Here is a 14,904-nt window from a genome sequence, read left to right as displayed (position 1 = left end):
AGTGGTTCAAACAATTATTAGCATCATTAGATTACGTGTCCTCTTTCCAAGCTGAGTGTGACAGCAATGCAAGGTGACACGTATGGAGCCCCCAGCATGTGCCTCTTAGTCATCACCAGCAGCACTGTGAAGGTTTATTAACCCCCCTGTTCCACTGAGGGCATTGAGGGACGGGGAGAGGAAATAACTTGACCAAGGTCGTATCATTCAGTGGCAGAGCCAAAATGCAAACTCTGAAATCTGTTCTTCAAGCACATGTCATAGTTCTGGCGTGCTTATTAGGATGACTCTCACTATATTCATACTTCATATTTGTAACTGCATGGACCATGTCTCAAAGCTGTTTGGTTAAAATCACTGATTTGGAAATATAATGGATTTGTTGTCATTGCAAAATCATTGGAGGATTTTATTAAAGGTGCTGTTTTTCAGATACTGGAAATGCTCAAGATCAAATATTTATGATTCAGCTTGCAGCTGTTTCCCCTAGACGGACGTCCACGCAGAACATTATTTCTAGGCCGATCTGCCTCGGGACGGCTCGTGTGAGTAGCCTTCTCTCTTGGGTTTCCAGTGACCTAGGATAAGCGCCATTTGGAAAGACTACAAGAGGGAGGTTACGTTTTCTAGGGATGAGGAATGAAAGTCAAGCACGTTCTTCTGGAAGCAGAGAGCTCCCGAGGCAGTGCAATTCTCCACCCCCCACCAGCAGCCCCCCCTACTGTCCCACCCCGTCCCAGAACAGCTCCAGGCCTGGAGAGGCAAGTGTAGCTTTAGATCATGCTGGGCTCGTCTAGAACAGCCCAGAAGGCCCTCCAACAACCTGCAGTCACAAGCTCTGAGAACGTTTCAGGCTGAGCCACCTCGGTCAGGAGGGCCAGGAAGACTGCGGGTTCCTCCATCCCCCATCGGCCCACAGCAAAGAGGGAATGCCACTCCTCCCCAACTCAGTTCAGACTCCCTTTTGTGACTGTGGTCTGTCTCAAAGCCACTCTCATCATCACTGCAAACTCACATCAGCCGCATACATTGCGTTTAAAGGATTACAAGGAGTCCCCAGCGTGATTTATCCTAAGCTCAGCAGTTCTCCAGGGCTGATCCTGGGCCAGCTGCCTGCCCAGGCCAGGCCTGCAAGACATTACATGATTAGGGACAAAATTAGACATGTGCAAGGAACGGGCACTACTACCAAAGGGCAGGTGTCAGGGCCCCGAATGGGAGGCCACGTAATTAGGGAAGGATAGTGCCCACCCCAGGGGCTGCTCCATTTCCTGTCCCTACGGAGCTCTTCACCAATCAGAAAAGAGAATTCTTCAAAAATAGCTCCCCACCCCCTGGCTGGGAGCCGCCAATGGCTTCCCGGAAAATGTTTCCAGGCAGGTGATGAGCAGAGCCACAAAGGGAAACAACCACCCCAGGCAGGACAGGAGACACAGGAGCTCTGTGACCCTGACCCCTGGTACAGAATTCACCTGCTTGGCAAGGTAGACCCCAGTGCGCTTGGCTGCGCGCTGCCCTGCTGCTTGGCCTGCTGATAGGGCCCTGGCTCTGCGGGAGGCCACATAAGTGATTCCGGGTGCACGATGGGGCCATTTATAGCTGTGTCTCTGTCCTCAGGGCCTCTTCAAATGGAGGGTATTTGCATCGAGTAGGAATCATAAAGTCAGAGACCTCTGTGGGGCTCTGAGCCAATGCCTACATTTCCAGGTGAGCCACTTAAACTGATCTGAAAGAATTGTCTGATCTGAGCCTTATTCATTCATGTATCATTTCTTCATTTTATTGGTTATTGTAAAAATCTCAGGCTCACTTTAGAAAAATGTGAAATACAGGCATGTATAAGGAAGGCCTTGAAAATCACCTGTCATCCCACTATTCCCTGCTCTTACACTTTTGGTTTCTGGCTTGTTTCCCACCTATGAATACAGACATTCTGTCCTGTTTATATACCACGTCTTCATCTTATTTCCTTAAGTTGAAATCCCAGGGGTGAATGAAATGCGTAAAGGGGATGGACTCCTCCTGACAATTTGCTGACTCATCGTGAAGCCTCCTGGGGGAAAATTACACAGCTTCCTCTGGGGAACTGTGAAAATACACGTAAAAGTGTGAACATTAGACCAACGTTTTCATCAGTAACAATAGGGGTTATCATCCTGACCTTCACTCTCAGGCAGTTCTTTCTGATATCTACACTTAATCCCTCCTGCGGGCTTAACTTCAAACTTGTTTCTCCTTGTCTTGTTCTCAATGAAAGAACAAACAGCTGCTTCCCACTGTGCCCCTGACAGGCCTCCAGGAAGAAAACCTGTTGTCAAATCTCTCCTCGCCCTCTCAAGTGTCCTCTGGGGGCTGCCTGAATGGAGCAGGGCCCTTTGCATCTGCTCAAGGCCCAGCGTGCGGCACAGGACTTTTGTCGCTTGTGTTCTCCAGCCTCAACGTCCCCAACGGAAAGCCCGTTCCCCTGACAGAGGACTCTGATGAAGGCGCGAGCAGAGACCAGCATAGAGATGACCTCACTTGCCCACAAGCAGCACATTCCTATTTATACACTCAAGACTCAGTGCGGTACCACACTGAGTGCTGATTCATGGCCTAATGATTAAGTTGTATTTGGCCTTTACTGTGAATAAGTAAAAAGCAAAAAAGTTTATATTGTCCATTTCAGAATCTCTTGGAGCTCTTCAAGAGAAAACTGTCCTTCTATAAATGGATTCCAGATCCATCATGAATCTTTTCAGGAATGTGAGTATGGGGAAGAGAGGAGACTGACTTTAATGATGTGTAAATCTGAAATGAGATGATTTTGGCCAACATCTTGAAGTCATCATCTAGGAACTGGCCTTTGGCTTTTGATAGAATTTGCCTTTCAAGTGACAAAATGGTAAGACTAGAGCATTTATCAGGCACTCACCATATGCCAGGCACTGAGCTAAGCACTGTGTTTATGCTTACTTAACTTCTCACGGTTAACTCTATAAAATGGGTACTTTGCCCTGTTTTTCCAGGAGAGAACTGAAGGAATGAATGTACACGTGAATGGATCTTAAAACATAAAGTTTAGTTTAAAAAAAGTAAGAAACAGAATGAGAAGGACCACAAAATACCATGTATAAAATTAAAAGACGCATATAAAACAATACACATGTAGTAGGAATACAGGTAAATGGAACATTAAACAGGTTAGAGTAAGTAGTTAGTTACAGAGAAAAGAACAGGAGTGGGAAATGGGGATAAAAGGACATAAATAGATAACAGGAGGGGCCGTGTCCACAGCAGTAAGGACAACATGCCATTAACTGAGCAGTACAGGCTTCTGAGGTCCAACTGAAGCACAACCCCAAAGCTTAGAGCAGGGAGTAGTAATAACCTGCTCCAGGTTAAAGAGCCGAAGACCTGGACTCAAACCCGGGTGGCTTGCACCTGCCACCATGCAGCAGGGCTGAACTAACCTGTGGACCTTCAATTCTTGGAAAGATATCTGCCACATGGCAAAACCCCTTTGGCTTCAGCATTTATATAGTTTATATTTGATCTTGAGAAAAAGTGGATTCCCAATATTTCTCACATGCCAAACCTAAGTGTGAGCCATTTGTTCATCAAGTTTTTAATTGAGTGTTTATAATGTGCCGGGCACTGGGCCAGACAGAGGGCCAGCGGAGATGAAGGAGCCGGGACTCTGACCTCAGTGAGCTCCCAGATACTGACCCCCTCTCTCCCTGCAGGCAGGCAGCAACTCCACTATCAGAGCTTAGATATGCAGCTCGAATCTGCACATGACTTTCTAAAGCACCAGCTAGCATTTCTTAAGACCGTTTAGATTTCCACAAAGAAACTGTGCTATGATGGTGGAAAACACTCATTGTCACTTCTGGAAACTGATTTTTCTTATAGCTAATCTTTCAGAACAGGTTGCCCAAGAAAGAACAACACCTGTAACGACCACCTTGATAAATGTGGTAAGATCTGCCTTGTTGCCTCATGTGGTAACTTCTCTTTTCTGTGCCAGGAGGTAAATATTTTAGAGACACATCAGGAAGGAGGTCATCCTATACGGAAAGACTGAAATGTTGGAACGGGGATTTCTAGGGTGGCGTTGAGGAAGCCACAAAACCCCAGGGGTTCAGGCACGGTTTACACTCCGTTGAGGCCACCTGACTCACCTCGATCGTTTTGCAGGCGTCCTCCAGCTGGCTGATCACTCCCTGGACCCGATCATTGCTTCCCACAAGGACAGCAATGCCGTCGCTGAGCTCAGACTAATGGAGAGAAAAGAGGGGTGCAAGATTTTAGGGGCTTTCTAGTCAGCGCTGACTGTGAGTTCATCTGAGTAGTGTCCTCATGGGTTCTTAATTTAGGGTCCATGGAACCCCCCAAAGGAGGAACAGTGAGGTTGGGAGGCCTGAGAACCTCCTGATCTTGTAAATAAAATTCTGAATGGATGTGTGTATAAATGCATTTGTCTGGGAAGAAGTTTCATAGTTTTCATCAAATTCCTAATAGAGACTGTGACCCTGCTAAAAACATTAAGAACACCGAATTATAGGCCATAGAGAATAGCACATCCAGGGTAAAGAATTCTAAGAATTGTTTATTGAATGAAGACCAAAATGTGACATCAGGGGCCCAAAATGAATTGTTTGTCTAGTGCAGCTCAGGATCAGTTTTACTAGAGAAATATTCATTTATTCAACGTATACCTATTACGCATCCTCTACATGCTAGATGCAAACAAATACTCATATTCTAGACTAAGTCATTACAAACTTAAAACTGTAACATTCAACTGTTTCCAGGAAAAACATTTCAACTTGAAATTCCTCTCAGGACTCTTTGGACCCCAAAGCGATTCCGTTGCTCTTACTCACCCCCTCGCAAGGCTGGCCTCTGGAGCACAAGAAACACTGAACGCGTGGGACTCAGGAAACCTACATGCTTGGTCCAGCTCTGCCTTCAACTTCTCTATGATGTTGGGCAAAACATGTAATCAATTTGGACCTTCATTGTCTCACATATAAAGTGAGAAGACTGGACCAGAAGAGTGGTTGCAAAACATTTTAAAGCTGTAGAACCCTTTCTTCAAATGGAAGCTAATAAATAATCCCAATAGGTAAAAAGTGAGGCTGCTTTGGCCAAACCGGAGCGGGCTGGAAGCTCTGCCCACCTGCCTCTGTCCATCCCACATGGGCCTCAAGGCTCTGAGGGGAATGGTGTGACACAGGTACCATTCAGTTCTAACAGGTATGACTGGGGGGGCAGGTAAAAGGGAAACGGGGGTAAGTCTTAAGTGGATTGAAAAATAAATAAATGTTATGGATATCTTGCTAAATCCTGCTGCTTTAGCAGTTAGTACTCACCGGTTGCAACTGGTGTTGCCCCAAGTTTGGTTTCCAAATTTAATTCCAACTCTATACTGTATTTGGTATAAAACACTGACCGAATGTGGAATCTCTGATTCTTACAGAAAGACGCTGAGATGTGGAGCTTCTCAAACTCTAGATGCCAAGACTTGGTTGCAGCTCTCTGAGCACACAACCCCACAGTTTATTTGCATCAAATGGATAAGCTTCTACTTGCCGGTGGGTGAAACCAGGTTGGCAGGTGAGTGATAAGCTGGGACACCCTGTATTTGGTCAGAATGAGGGGGCTGAGGCCCTGGGGTGAGGGCACGGACGGTGCCCGCAGTGCTGGCCTAGGTTGAAAGGCTAGGAGGCCAGTTTAACCCAGGCTGGAGGGCCAGCCCAAGGGGACGTGTAACGCAATGTCATTCATTGTAATTCTACCAACTAGGAGTGCGCGAGCAAAGGCCTTGAGGAAGGCCAAAGGAATCTTTGGTTGGTGAATGAAGAAAAATGTTCTGAGTGGAGTAAAAAGTTATCCTTTTATTACCTATAGTCTGAACCTCAAATGATGTTTGAGCAGCTTGAGCTCGGACCGAGTCCCATAACAATGCTCATCTTCAGCAGCCTCCAACGGGCGCAAACACAGCGACCCTTCCCCTCCGGACCCCTTCCTGACCCTCTGCATCTCTTCCCTCCCCCACCTTCCCCACCAGCCTCCAGGGCATTAAGCGCGTGGAGGGTGCGCAGCATCCCTTCCGGCTCTACCCTCCGCGCCCGCCCAGCCTCAGGGCCCTGTGGCCCTGCGCACTGGGCATCTCTCCCTGGGGGGCAGTGAGTCAATGATGCAGGCACTTGGAAGGGGCTTCGGAGGAGGGGCGGAAAGGCCTCTGTTACCTTTTGCCTCTGGAACACGTGGGTGAGGGGAGCCACCTGGCAGTCCTTGTGCGCCCCAAAGACCTTGCACAGAGAGCAGGTGGGCACCTCGCAGTTCAGACAGTAGATGTTGATGCGCTCGTCTTCGTGCTCCTCACACAGGGGCTGGTCGGACTTCTTTTCTGGTCTGGGAGGAGATACGTGGATAAGTGTCAGCTCCGGTTGCGGCAGAGCTGAGCCGGGTGGCCCAACGGGGTGGTCAGCATCGCATCCTATCCCGCACGACCCTGTACCCCCAGCAGACTTCCAGAGCCCCTTCCATGCGCTCAGAGCCCTCCAAATTCTCTACGGGTTTATCAGCAGTATCCTGTCAAATTTCCAACCAGCCTGGGGGGGAGGACATGGAGACTGTGACCTGTAGCATTTGCCAATTTCTGTGGTGTCAGTATTCCCCCCATTGGCCGATTTCAAAGTTTAAAAACGGGCTACTGGGGCTTCCCTGGTGGCGCAGTGGTTGAGAGTCCACCTGCCGATGCAGGGGACGCGGGTTCGTGCCCCGGTCCGGGAAGATCCCACATGCCGCGGAGAGGCTGGGCCCGTGAGCCACGGCCGCTGAGCCTGCGCGCCCGGAGCCTGTGCTCCGCAGTGGGAGAGGCCACAGCAGTGAGAGGCCGGCGTACCGCAAAAAACAAAAACAAAAACAAAACGGGCTAATGCAATTCCTGAAAGCCGAACACCAGATTCTTTCCTTAGGAGCTGCTTCGGCACCATCTCTACATGCTCACAAGTCTCTCAGGAGAGACTTTACAATTACAGGTAAAGAGGAGCAGGTTGGCGATAAACTAAATGTCAAGTTTGCACCCGCTTTGGGGAGGCCCATTTACCCCACCGCCGCAGCCTCTGGCCCCAGCAAGAGGAGTGAGCGTGGAGGTGGGCTGGGGGAGCCCAAATCTCTGATTATTCATCTCGGCGCTGGTTGGAAGTAGTTGTGTGTAAAGAGGAAAAATACCAGCGAGTGCTTTTTTCATTTGTTTGGGTCTCCTCCTGCCATTAGCACAGAAAATTAAATGTACATAACTTCCTGAGGACTCAGTAGTGGTTCAGAGTGGGTAGTATACGCTCAGTGAATGTGAACAATTACACTGAATGCTTTAGGCAACAAGAAAAGTGCAAAATGTTGTTCTGGGACATGGTGCCCGAAGTCCACATCTCACAGAGAATCCGCAAGTTTCAGTTTTCCCAAACCAAACCAACCAAAACTTTTCAAAGCTGCCCAGGTCATAATGGAGCACTGGGTTTGTATGTGCTAGTGAGGTTTGCACTTCCGGGGTACCACCATGTCCAAGCAATGAAGAAGCATGAGAGAGGTAGTGACAAATTATGGCTGCTTAAGGATAACCTGTTAGCTGCGAAATCACCTGGAGAGCCCAGGTTCACATCACGTGGTAGGACCTGGTATATTTCCCTAACCATCATCATGGTTTAGGTGTTAGAATACATCAAGATCAAAATTATGTCACCTTGTGATGCTGTGGGCTCCCTCGAGATCATGGGGAGATGGGTGGTTGTAGCCTACTTATACGAAATCTGGAATTTTGATATGTCCTATCCAAAGACTGAGGCTGTTAATCGTTTTCTGAATTGTTTGGAAAATTTAAATACAAATCCAAAATCTTTCCTCATTTTCCCAAATGTATGATTATTTAGAAGCATCTCAGATTTGGAACTGAATTTTTATTTTATTGAAGTATAGTTGATTTACAATATTGTGTTAGTTTCAGGTGTACAGCAAGGTGATTCAGTTATACATATATATATTTCCAGATTATTTGCCATTATAAGTTTTTACAAGATATTGAATATAATTCCCTGCTCTATGCAGGAAATTCTTGTAGCTTATCTATTTTTTTTAATATAGTAGCTTGTTTAATCCCATACTCCTAATTTATCCCTCTCTCCCTTTCCTTTCCCCTTTAGTAACCATAAGTTTTTCTATGTCTGGTGTGAGTCTTTTTATGTTTTGTATATAGATTCATTTGTATTATTTTTTAGATTCCACATATAAGTGATATCATATAATATTTGTCTTTCTCTGTCTGACTTACTTCACTAAGTATAATATTCTCTAGGTCCATCCATGTTGCTGCAAATGGCAATATTTCATTCTTTTGTATGGCTGAATAATATTCCATTATATATATTATGGTCTGTTTCCTGCACTGGAATGTGAGCTCTATGAGGGCAGGGTCCATGGTCTGTCTCCTTTTTTGCTGGGTTCCCAGTGCCAAGAACAGTGCCTTGCATAGAGTAGTTGCTCAGTACATATTTGTTGAATGAATGAGAAGTAAAAGGGAATTTGCTAGATTCTTGGACAGTGTTCCCTGTGCTCTAACATAAAATCGCTCATCTGGAGAAGGCGTGTGAACTATGGGGAAAACTTAGTCACTTGGCTCTCCTGAGTGGCAAAGGAAAAGACCAGACAACATCCTGAAGACTCCACTTATAAATGACAAAGGCCTCCAGGGGTTATCTAGAGACTAGGAGTGGCGATTCAGTCTTTGCTTGGCCAAAGGCTTCTCTTCCTCTAAAACCTTCCCTCCCCTGTACCTCCACCTCGTAATAAATGTCAAGCAAATGTCCAGAGCACATTAACTGGGAGATGGCACAGCTGATGCTACTGCGGCCCCTCTCCCCCAGGCATTTCCCGAGGGTAGCCTGCGTCCCACGTACTGCTCTGATGTCAGCAGCTCTGACCAGAGACGATATTGTAGAGCTCAGATATTTGCAGGGTATGCAATACTGAAAATGTGGAAACAGGCATGGGCTCTTCATTTAGTTGTCGATTGTGATTACTTTTTCATTATGCAATACAGACCAAGGACTGCCTGCAATATCCTTATTAGGTTGTTCTTGTTCAAGTGGCAACGCAGGCCAAGAGGCATCCCCCACTTACAAATGGGTGTAGAATGAAAACCTTACGCCACATAACAGACTTGGGACAAACGTGGCATGTAGAATAAAGACGCAAAGGCAACTTCACGAGGTCAGGGTGTCTAAGCTCTCAGTTGTGGTTCGGGTCTCAGTGCCAAATGCTGGCTGTGGCCCCCAGCCGTTCTGTGCAGGCATGTCTCAGGGAGTCTGTAGCCTGTTCCCTCTGCTCTCTGGGGTTTCGGGGGCCATCCTCAAGTTTCCTGAAGGATGGGCATCTGGTGCTGATGAGGCATTTCAGGCAGCACTTTTGGTTTTTTTAAACATCTTTATTGGAGTATAATTGCTTTACAATGGTGTGTTAGTTTCTGCTGTATAACAAAGTGAATCAGCTATACGTATACATATATCCCCATATCTCCTCCCTCTTGCATCTCCCTCCCACCCTCTCTATCCCACCCCTCTAGGTAGTCACAGAGCACTGAGCTGATCTCCCTGTGCTATGTGGCTGCTTCCCACCAGCCGTCCATTCTACATTTGGTAGTGTATATATGTCCATGCCACTCTCTCACTTCGTCCCAGCTTACCCTTCCCCCTCCCCGTGTCCTCAAATCCATTCTCTACGTCTGCATCTTTATTCCTGTCCTGCCCCTAGGTTCTTCAGAGCCATTTTTTTTTTTTAGATTCCATATATATGTGTTAGCATACGGTATTTGTTTTTCTCTTTCTGATTTCCTTCACTCTCTGTGACAGACTCTAGGTCCATCCACCCCACTCCAAATAACTCAATTTCGTTTCTTTTTATGGCTGAGTAATATTCCATTGTATATATGTGCCACATCTTCTTTCTCCATTCATCTGTCAATGGACACTTAGGTTGCTTCCATGTTCAGGCAGTACTTTTACAGTCAAACTGATCTCAAAGTTTAATCCCAACTCAGTTTCTCCAAGTGGTGGCCGTATGGCCTTAGGTGAGTTCCTTCAACTCTTTCAGGCTCAGCTTTTACTCATATCTGAAAATTGGACTAGGAGTCTTCTAATTAAATATGACAGAATGAACGCATGCATTTATTTATTTATGTTTCCTGCTGCAATCCCACTAAAATGAGAGTAAGGGAATAAAAAGGTATACATCAATAAGGACAAAAAGTGAGCAAAATAACAGCAGAGGAGAGATGCAACCAAATGTTGGAAACTGGGAACAGCTGGACGAAGGGAAGTGACCTGCTTGAAATGCATCTTGGCTCTGCTGAGAGCCTGCAGGGTAAAGGCGCACAGGACAAGCTGCTCAAGCTTCACAGGCTCCCCCTGCAAAGGCCCTAGGACTGCAGAGGCCAGGCACCCAGAAGGCAGGGCGGGGGCGGGGGTGAGACTGGAAGGAGGAGGACTTTTTGCACACTTTAGGGGATTACTTGAGGATGTGCTCCACAAAAACAGTAGAGTAAACCAACAAAGAGGACGACAAAGGATCCAGGAAACAAGGGCTTCAACCCACGGGAGAGTAAAAGAAAAGTAAAAGGTAAAGCCAACCACGCGGGGGCTCAGCCCTAATTGTCTACAGTGAAGTCAATAGATAATGTCTAAAACTGAAAAACCAAAGAATAGGAGCCTGCTAGTAGCCTACACACATCACTGGGTGATGAATGGCAGAAGAACAGCTGAAAGAATTAAACGTGGCTGACTCTGCGGAGTGAGACTCGGGGGCAAAGAGAGTAGGGCAGGGAATGCAGCTCTCTTTCGAGGCCTTGTAGTGCGACTGGAATGTTTAAAATTATGCATATGCATAGGAATTACTTTGAATAAAATATTTAAAATACTCGTGAGAATTAAAGAATTACTCATGATTCATGTGTATAATACCCTGAACAGTGGCTGACGCATATTCAACACATATTGGTTTGACTTGCTGTATTTTTTTTTTTTTTTTTTTTGCGGTACGCGGGCCTCTCACTGCTGTGGCCTCTCCCGTTGCGGAGCACAAGCTCCGGACGCGCAGGCTCAGCGACCATGGCTCACTGGCCCAGCCGCTCTGCGGCATGTGGAATCTTCCCGGACCGGCGCACGAACCCGTGTCCCCTGAATCCGCAGGCGGCCTCTCAACCACTGCGCCACCAGGGAAGCCCTGACTTGCTGTATTTTCAAGTTAATTATTATGGGGGGTTTTTTGTTTTGTATTTTTGGCTGTGGGACATGTGGAATCTTAGCTCCCCGACCAGGGATTGAACCCGTGCCCCCTGCAGTGGAAGCGCGGAGCCCTAGCCACTGGACCACCAGGGAAGTCCCATTATGTTCATTATTAATATTAGTGAAATTAGTTCCTTCTCGCATCGTCCCCCCCCACCTCCCCCGCAAGCTGTGGCTAGCTCAGCACCAGGCAGAATTCTAGATAAGAAGGACAGGTTTTATTGAGACCTACAATCTCTAGCCATTCTGCAGGAGGCCAGAGTTGACCAGCCCCCTGCCCTTTCTGCTTCCATCTTAATGTAGGCCAGGGTTCATCTCACTCTGTATTTCAAAGTTATTCCAGAGTCACCTCACATACCCTGAGGCTTAAGATTCTGGGTTGGTAAAGCTCCCAGCCCTCAGGGAACAACTGGGTTTATGTCCAAACATGTGCCCGAGCTCTCTTGTACAATTTGTGGTTTTGCTACCAATTAAAAATGTCCCAAAGGCAAGTCTCAGGTTCAAGAAACAGCAGCATAAGAAGAATTTGATAATCACAAAAACACCACTAGGCTACTCAGCTGTGAGCTTCATTGTTAGAAATTGGTTCATTGCTTTTAATTTGTTCACCTAGGCACTAGTTTTGGCAGATGCATTGCATAGACTTTAAAGCCAGGATGTGTCATGTAGTGTTACACTACAGATTTTAACATCTCCTCTTCTCGGGATTACATAACAATTATTGTTATTATTTCACATCAAGCTCTCACTGTGGCAAGTAGCAAAACAGAAAATTATTGCAATAAATAGAACGTGTAAGAAGATTTATGGTGCTGCTTAAACATCTGGTACTTACAGAGCAACTATTCTGTGCAAGGCGCTGTCGCAGGCACTGAATCAGTTGTTATATAAACAGCCTTAATAATTAGTTGGTTATTAATTGGCTGGTTAACTTTTTTAAGAGACAGTGTATCTATTTGCATCTTAAAATAATGAAATAAAATGAGATCAGATCTTAATTACAGCAGCGGTACTTTCCTTCTTCTCAAGAGATTTTGGAAGCGAGGGAAATAGCCCACTCTGTATCTCTGCAACGTGTCATCAGCAATTCTTCTTCTCAGTGCCATCTATATCCTGGCACTATCTAATTTAGTTTTGAATCTTAAGCAGAAATGAATAGCCATGGCAATTATAATAATTATATGTTCGATTTATAGAACAGCTTTCCTTCTAAGAGCACAAGGCTCTTCGAGCCCTGCAGATGTTCCGTGAATCCGTGTCTCCTACTAGGAAGCACAGTGAGATCATTTCTAGATGGTCTCAGTATTGCTGTCAAGCGCTATGGACTTGACTGCCTTGTGTACAGTTGAAAAAGGGCTCCTCAACACCAGCACTTCTAGGAATGAACTCCCCCTGTGTTGTCTCTAGGAAAGGAATTCTATAGCCAGGGTGATTCGATGAATAAGAAGCCCTTTTCAAAAAAATAAAAAATGACTGATGTATATGCTGCATGTCAATCAGCAGGTGAATGCCAAGAGTATTCAGGAAGAATAACCTAGAGAATAGGGAAACACAACCTGAGCTCCATCCTTTTGTTCCCTCCTCTGTCTCTAAACTCTTAAGTTGCTAAATCCCAGGAGTCTACCTTGCTTTGCTACTTCCCAGAGTCACTACCATGACTAACTATGTCAGAGGATTTTGTTTTTATTATTATCCTCTAGATAATTTTAAAATGAGACTGTCTGAACTAAGGACAGGCTGATTTGGGGAGATGCCATTTCTGTTCATTTTCTTTAGAGTTTTGCACTCTAATTTTTCTGCTGTGTAGAATCTGGAACTATAAAGGAGCTGTGTAGTTAGTGCAGAAACGTCTACAAGGGATGTAATACAAGGCTGGGGGTAGGGCAGCATTATGCCTCTTTCAATATCACCATCTGGACTGGATTAGTGTTAATGAGTTACTTCATTCTGAAATTGATACAAAAGCATGGGCCCCAGCTTCCTTCTCTCCTCCCAAGAGCAACTCTCACTCCCATTGGGAAGGACTGACTTGGAAAAACATTTTCCTATAAAACAATTAGCCCCTGATTGGTAAACAAGCATTCAGTATAGTGACCCACTAAAACAAACAAACAACTAATGAAGACAAGCTTCCGATGTGTCTGACACACAGGAGAACCCTACCTGGTGGACTCCTGCTTGTAGATGTCAATGATATTTTCCACCAGCAGGTTCCTCTGAAGCCCGTAGATCCCATGTCTGTCCAAAACCACTTCGTGTCTGCAGGATGGGCAACGGAACCGGCCCCCCGAGGCCACAGTGCTACCTCTCGTGGGCAGGTACGGGTTAGAGGCCTGTTCTCGCCAAGCAAGAAAAGAGGAATTGAGTAGTGCCACAGGTAGCTTTCCAGAGGCTTCTCTTCACTCTCTGTTACACTATGAGCAACATCAACTCCTGCTTTCAGCTTGCTGTGAGATCGTCCCTTAGGGCATTATCAGCAAGTGGTCCTGAAATGCAGGGCCCTCACTTCTCCACAGTCAAGTGCCATGTACCATCTTCACCATGAGGTGCTTTTCCACCCAGCATTTTCATAACCAAAAGTTCCAGGCAGAAACTCCAACATTAATGTCTTGGGCAGTAATTCATTTACAATTTTGAGACAGATTCAATTTTTTTTAAACAAGTATGATTCTTGGGATTGAAATAAAATTAGATTTGAGAGTACGAAGGAGGCTGACAGCAAAGTACAAAGCAAATCACTTTAAAAACTTTTTTTTTTTAACAAATGCAACCTTATACAGCTTTCTAAAGAAATTACCTCAAAGTTAAGCGCTTGATTCGGAGAAGAGGGAATCTTTTCCACCCCCTACATTCCAAACAGACCTACCTGGAAAATGTCACTGGCACATTTCCTACACAGGTTATGCTGGCAGGGGAGAATGACCACGGGTTTCGTGAACATCTCTAAACAGATGGGACAGATAAGTTGCTTCTCCAAGTTATCCATGGTCTGCTGCTCTTTGGAAAAAGACTTGTAATTCAAAGATGCGCTCATCTCCTGGCCGTCCCTGTGTGCTCTGCCAGGGAAAGGGCGCTTCGAATGGTTTCTGCAAGTGATTCCTGGAAATAATTCCAAGGATTGTGTGATCAAGTGTCCTTTACGTTTCTTTCCGTGGAGGACATTGTTTCAGGCCCAGGTTCAGAGTGGGGCTGGAGCTGTTTTTAGCAGCCGAGGGTCACATGACAGCGGACAGACTTGTCCGTATAAGCCAGTGACAGGAGGATGGATTCTGACAGGTGACAGAGAACAGGGGCCAACATTTCCACCCCAGGGAGTGAAGAGAGTGGGTGGGAGGGAGGATTACAAACCCCATTTAGACGGGGTTGTGAGGAGAGGGAGGTGAAGCTGACAGCTGTCAACAACAGATGCAAATGTTGGTGCCCAGCCGTTGAGCTATGGCCCCTGTGAGCAACCAGCAAGGGCTTGGTGATGGGCTTCTCCAGGACCAGGGAGAATGTAGTCCAAGAGTCTCACTGTATAACGAATGCCATTACTGTCTTGAGAATTTAGGAAGCGAGTCACCAAAAGTAGCGTGAT

The 14,904-nt window shown here is 46.1% G+C and overlaps 1 protein-coding gene across 3 annotated transcripts in view; it reads right to left on the bottom strand.

Moving 5' to 3' along the window:
• Positions 1–14,361, bottom strand: part of TRIM55 (tripartite motif containing 55) — a gene marked incomplete at both ends in the record, with an annotated part of 42,068 nt that extends 27,707 nt beyond the window's left edge. For all 3 annotated transcript variants that reach the window (XM_081258712.1, XM_081258713.1, XM_081258714.1), the window contains 4 exons: positions 4,164–4,259; positions 6,237–6,402; positions 13,491–13,660; positions 14,194–14,361. In XM_081258712.1, coding sequence (XP_081114838.1) covers positions 4,164–4,259; positions 6,237–6,402; positions 13,491–13,660; positions 14,194–14,361 — 600 coding nt within the window. The remainder of the gene's footprint in view (positions 1–4,163; positions 4,260–6,236; positions 6,403–13,490; positions 13,661–14,193) is intronic.
• Positions 14,362–14,904: the final 543 nt, after the last annotated feature.

Source organism: Mesoplodon bidens (assembly GCF_964165515.1).
Source record: "Mesoplodon bidens genome assembly, chromosome: 16".
Lineage (NCBI taxonomy): Eukaryota > Metazoa > Chordata > Mammalia > Artiodactyla > Ziphiidae > Mesoplodon > Mesoplodon bidens.
Note: the sequence above shows the minus strand (reverse complement) of the source record. Positions and strands in the feature narration are given on the sequence as shown.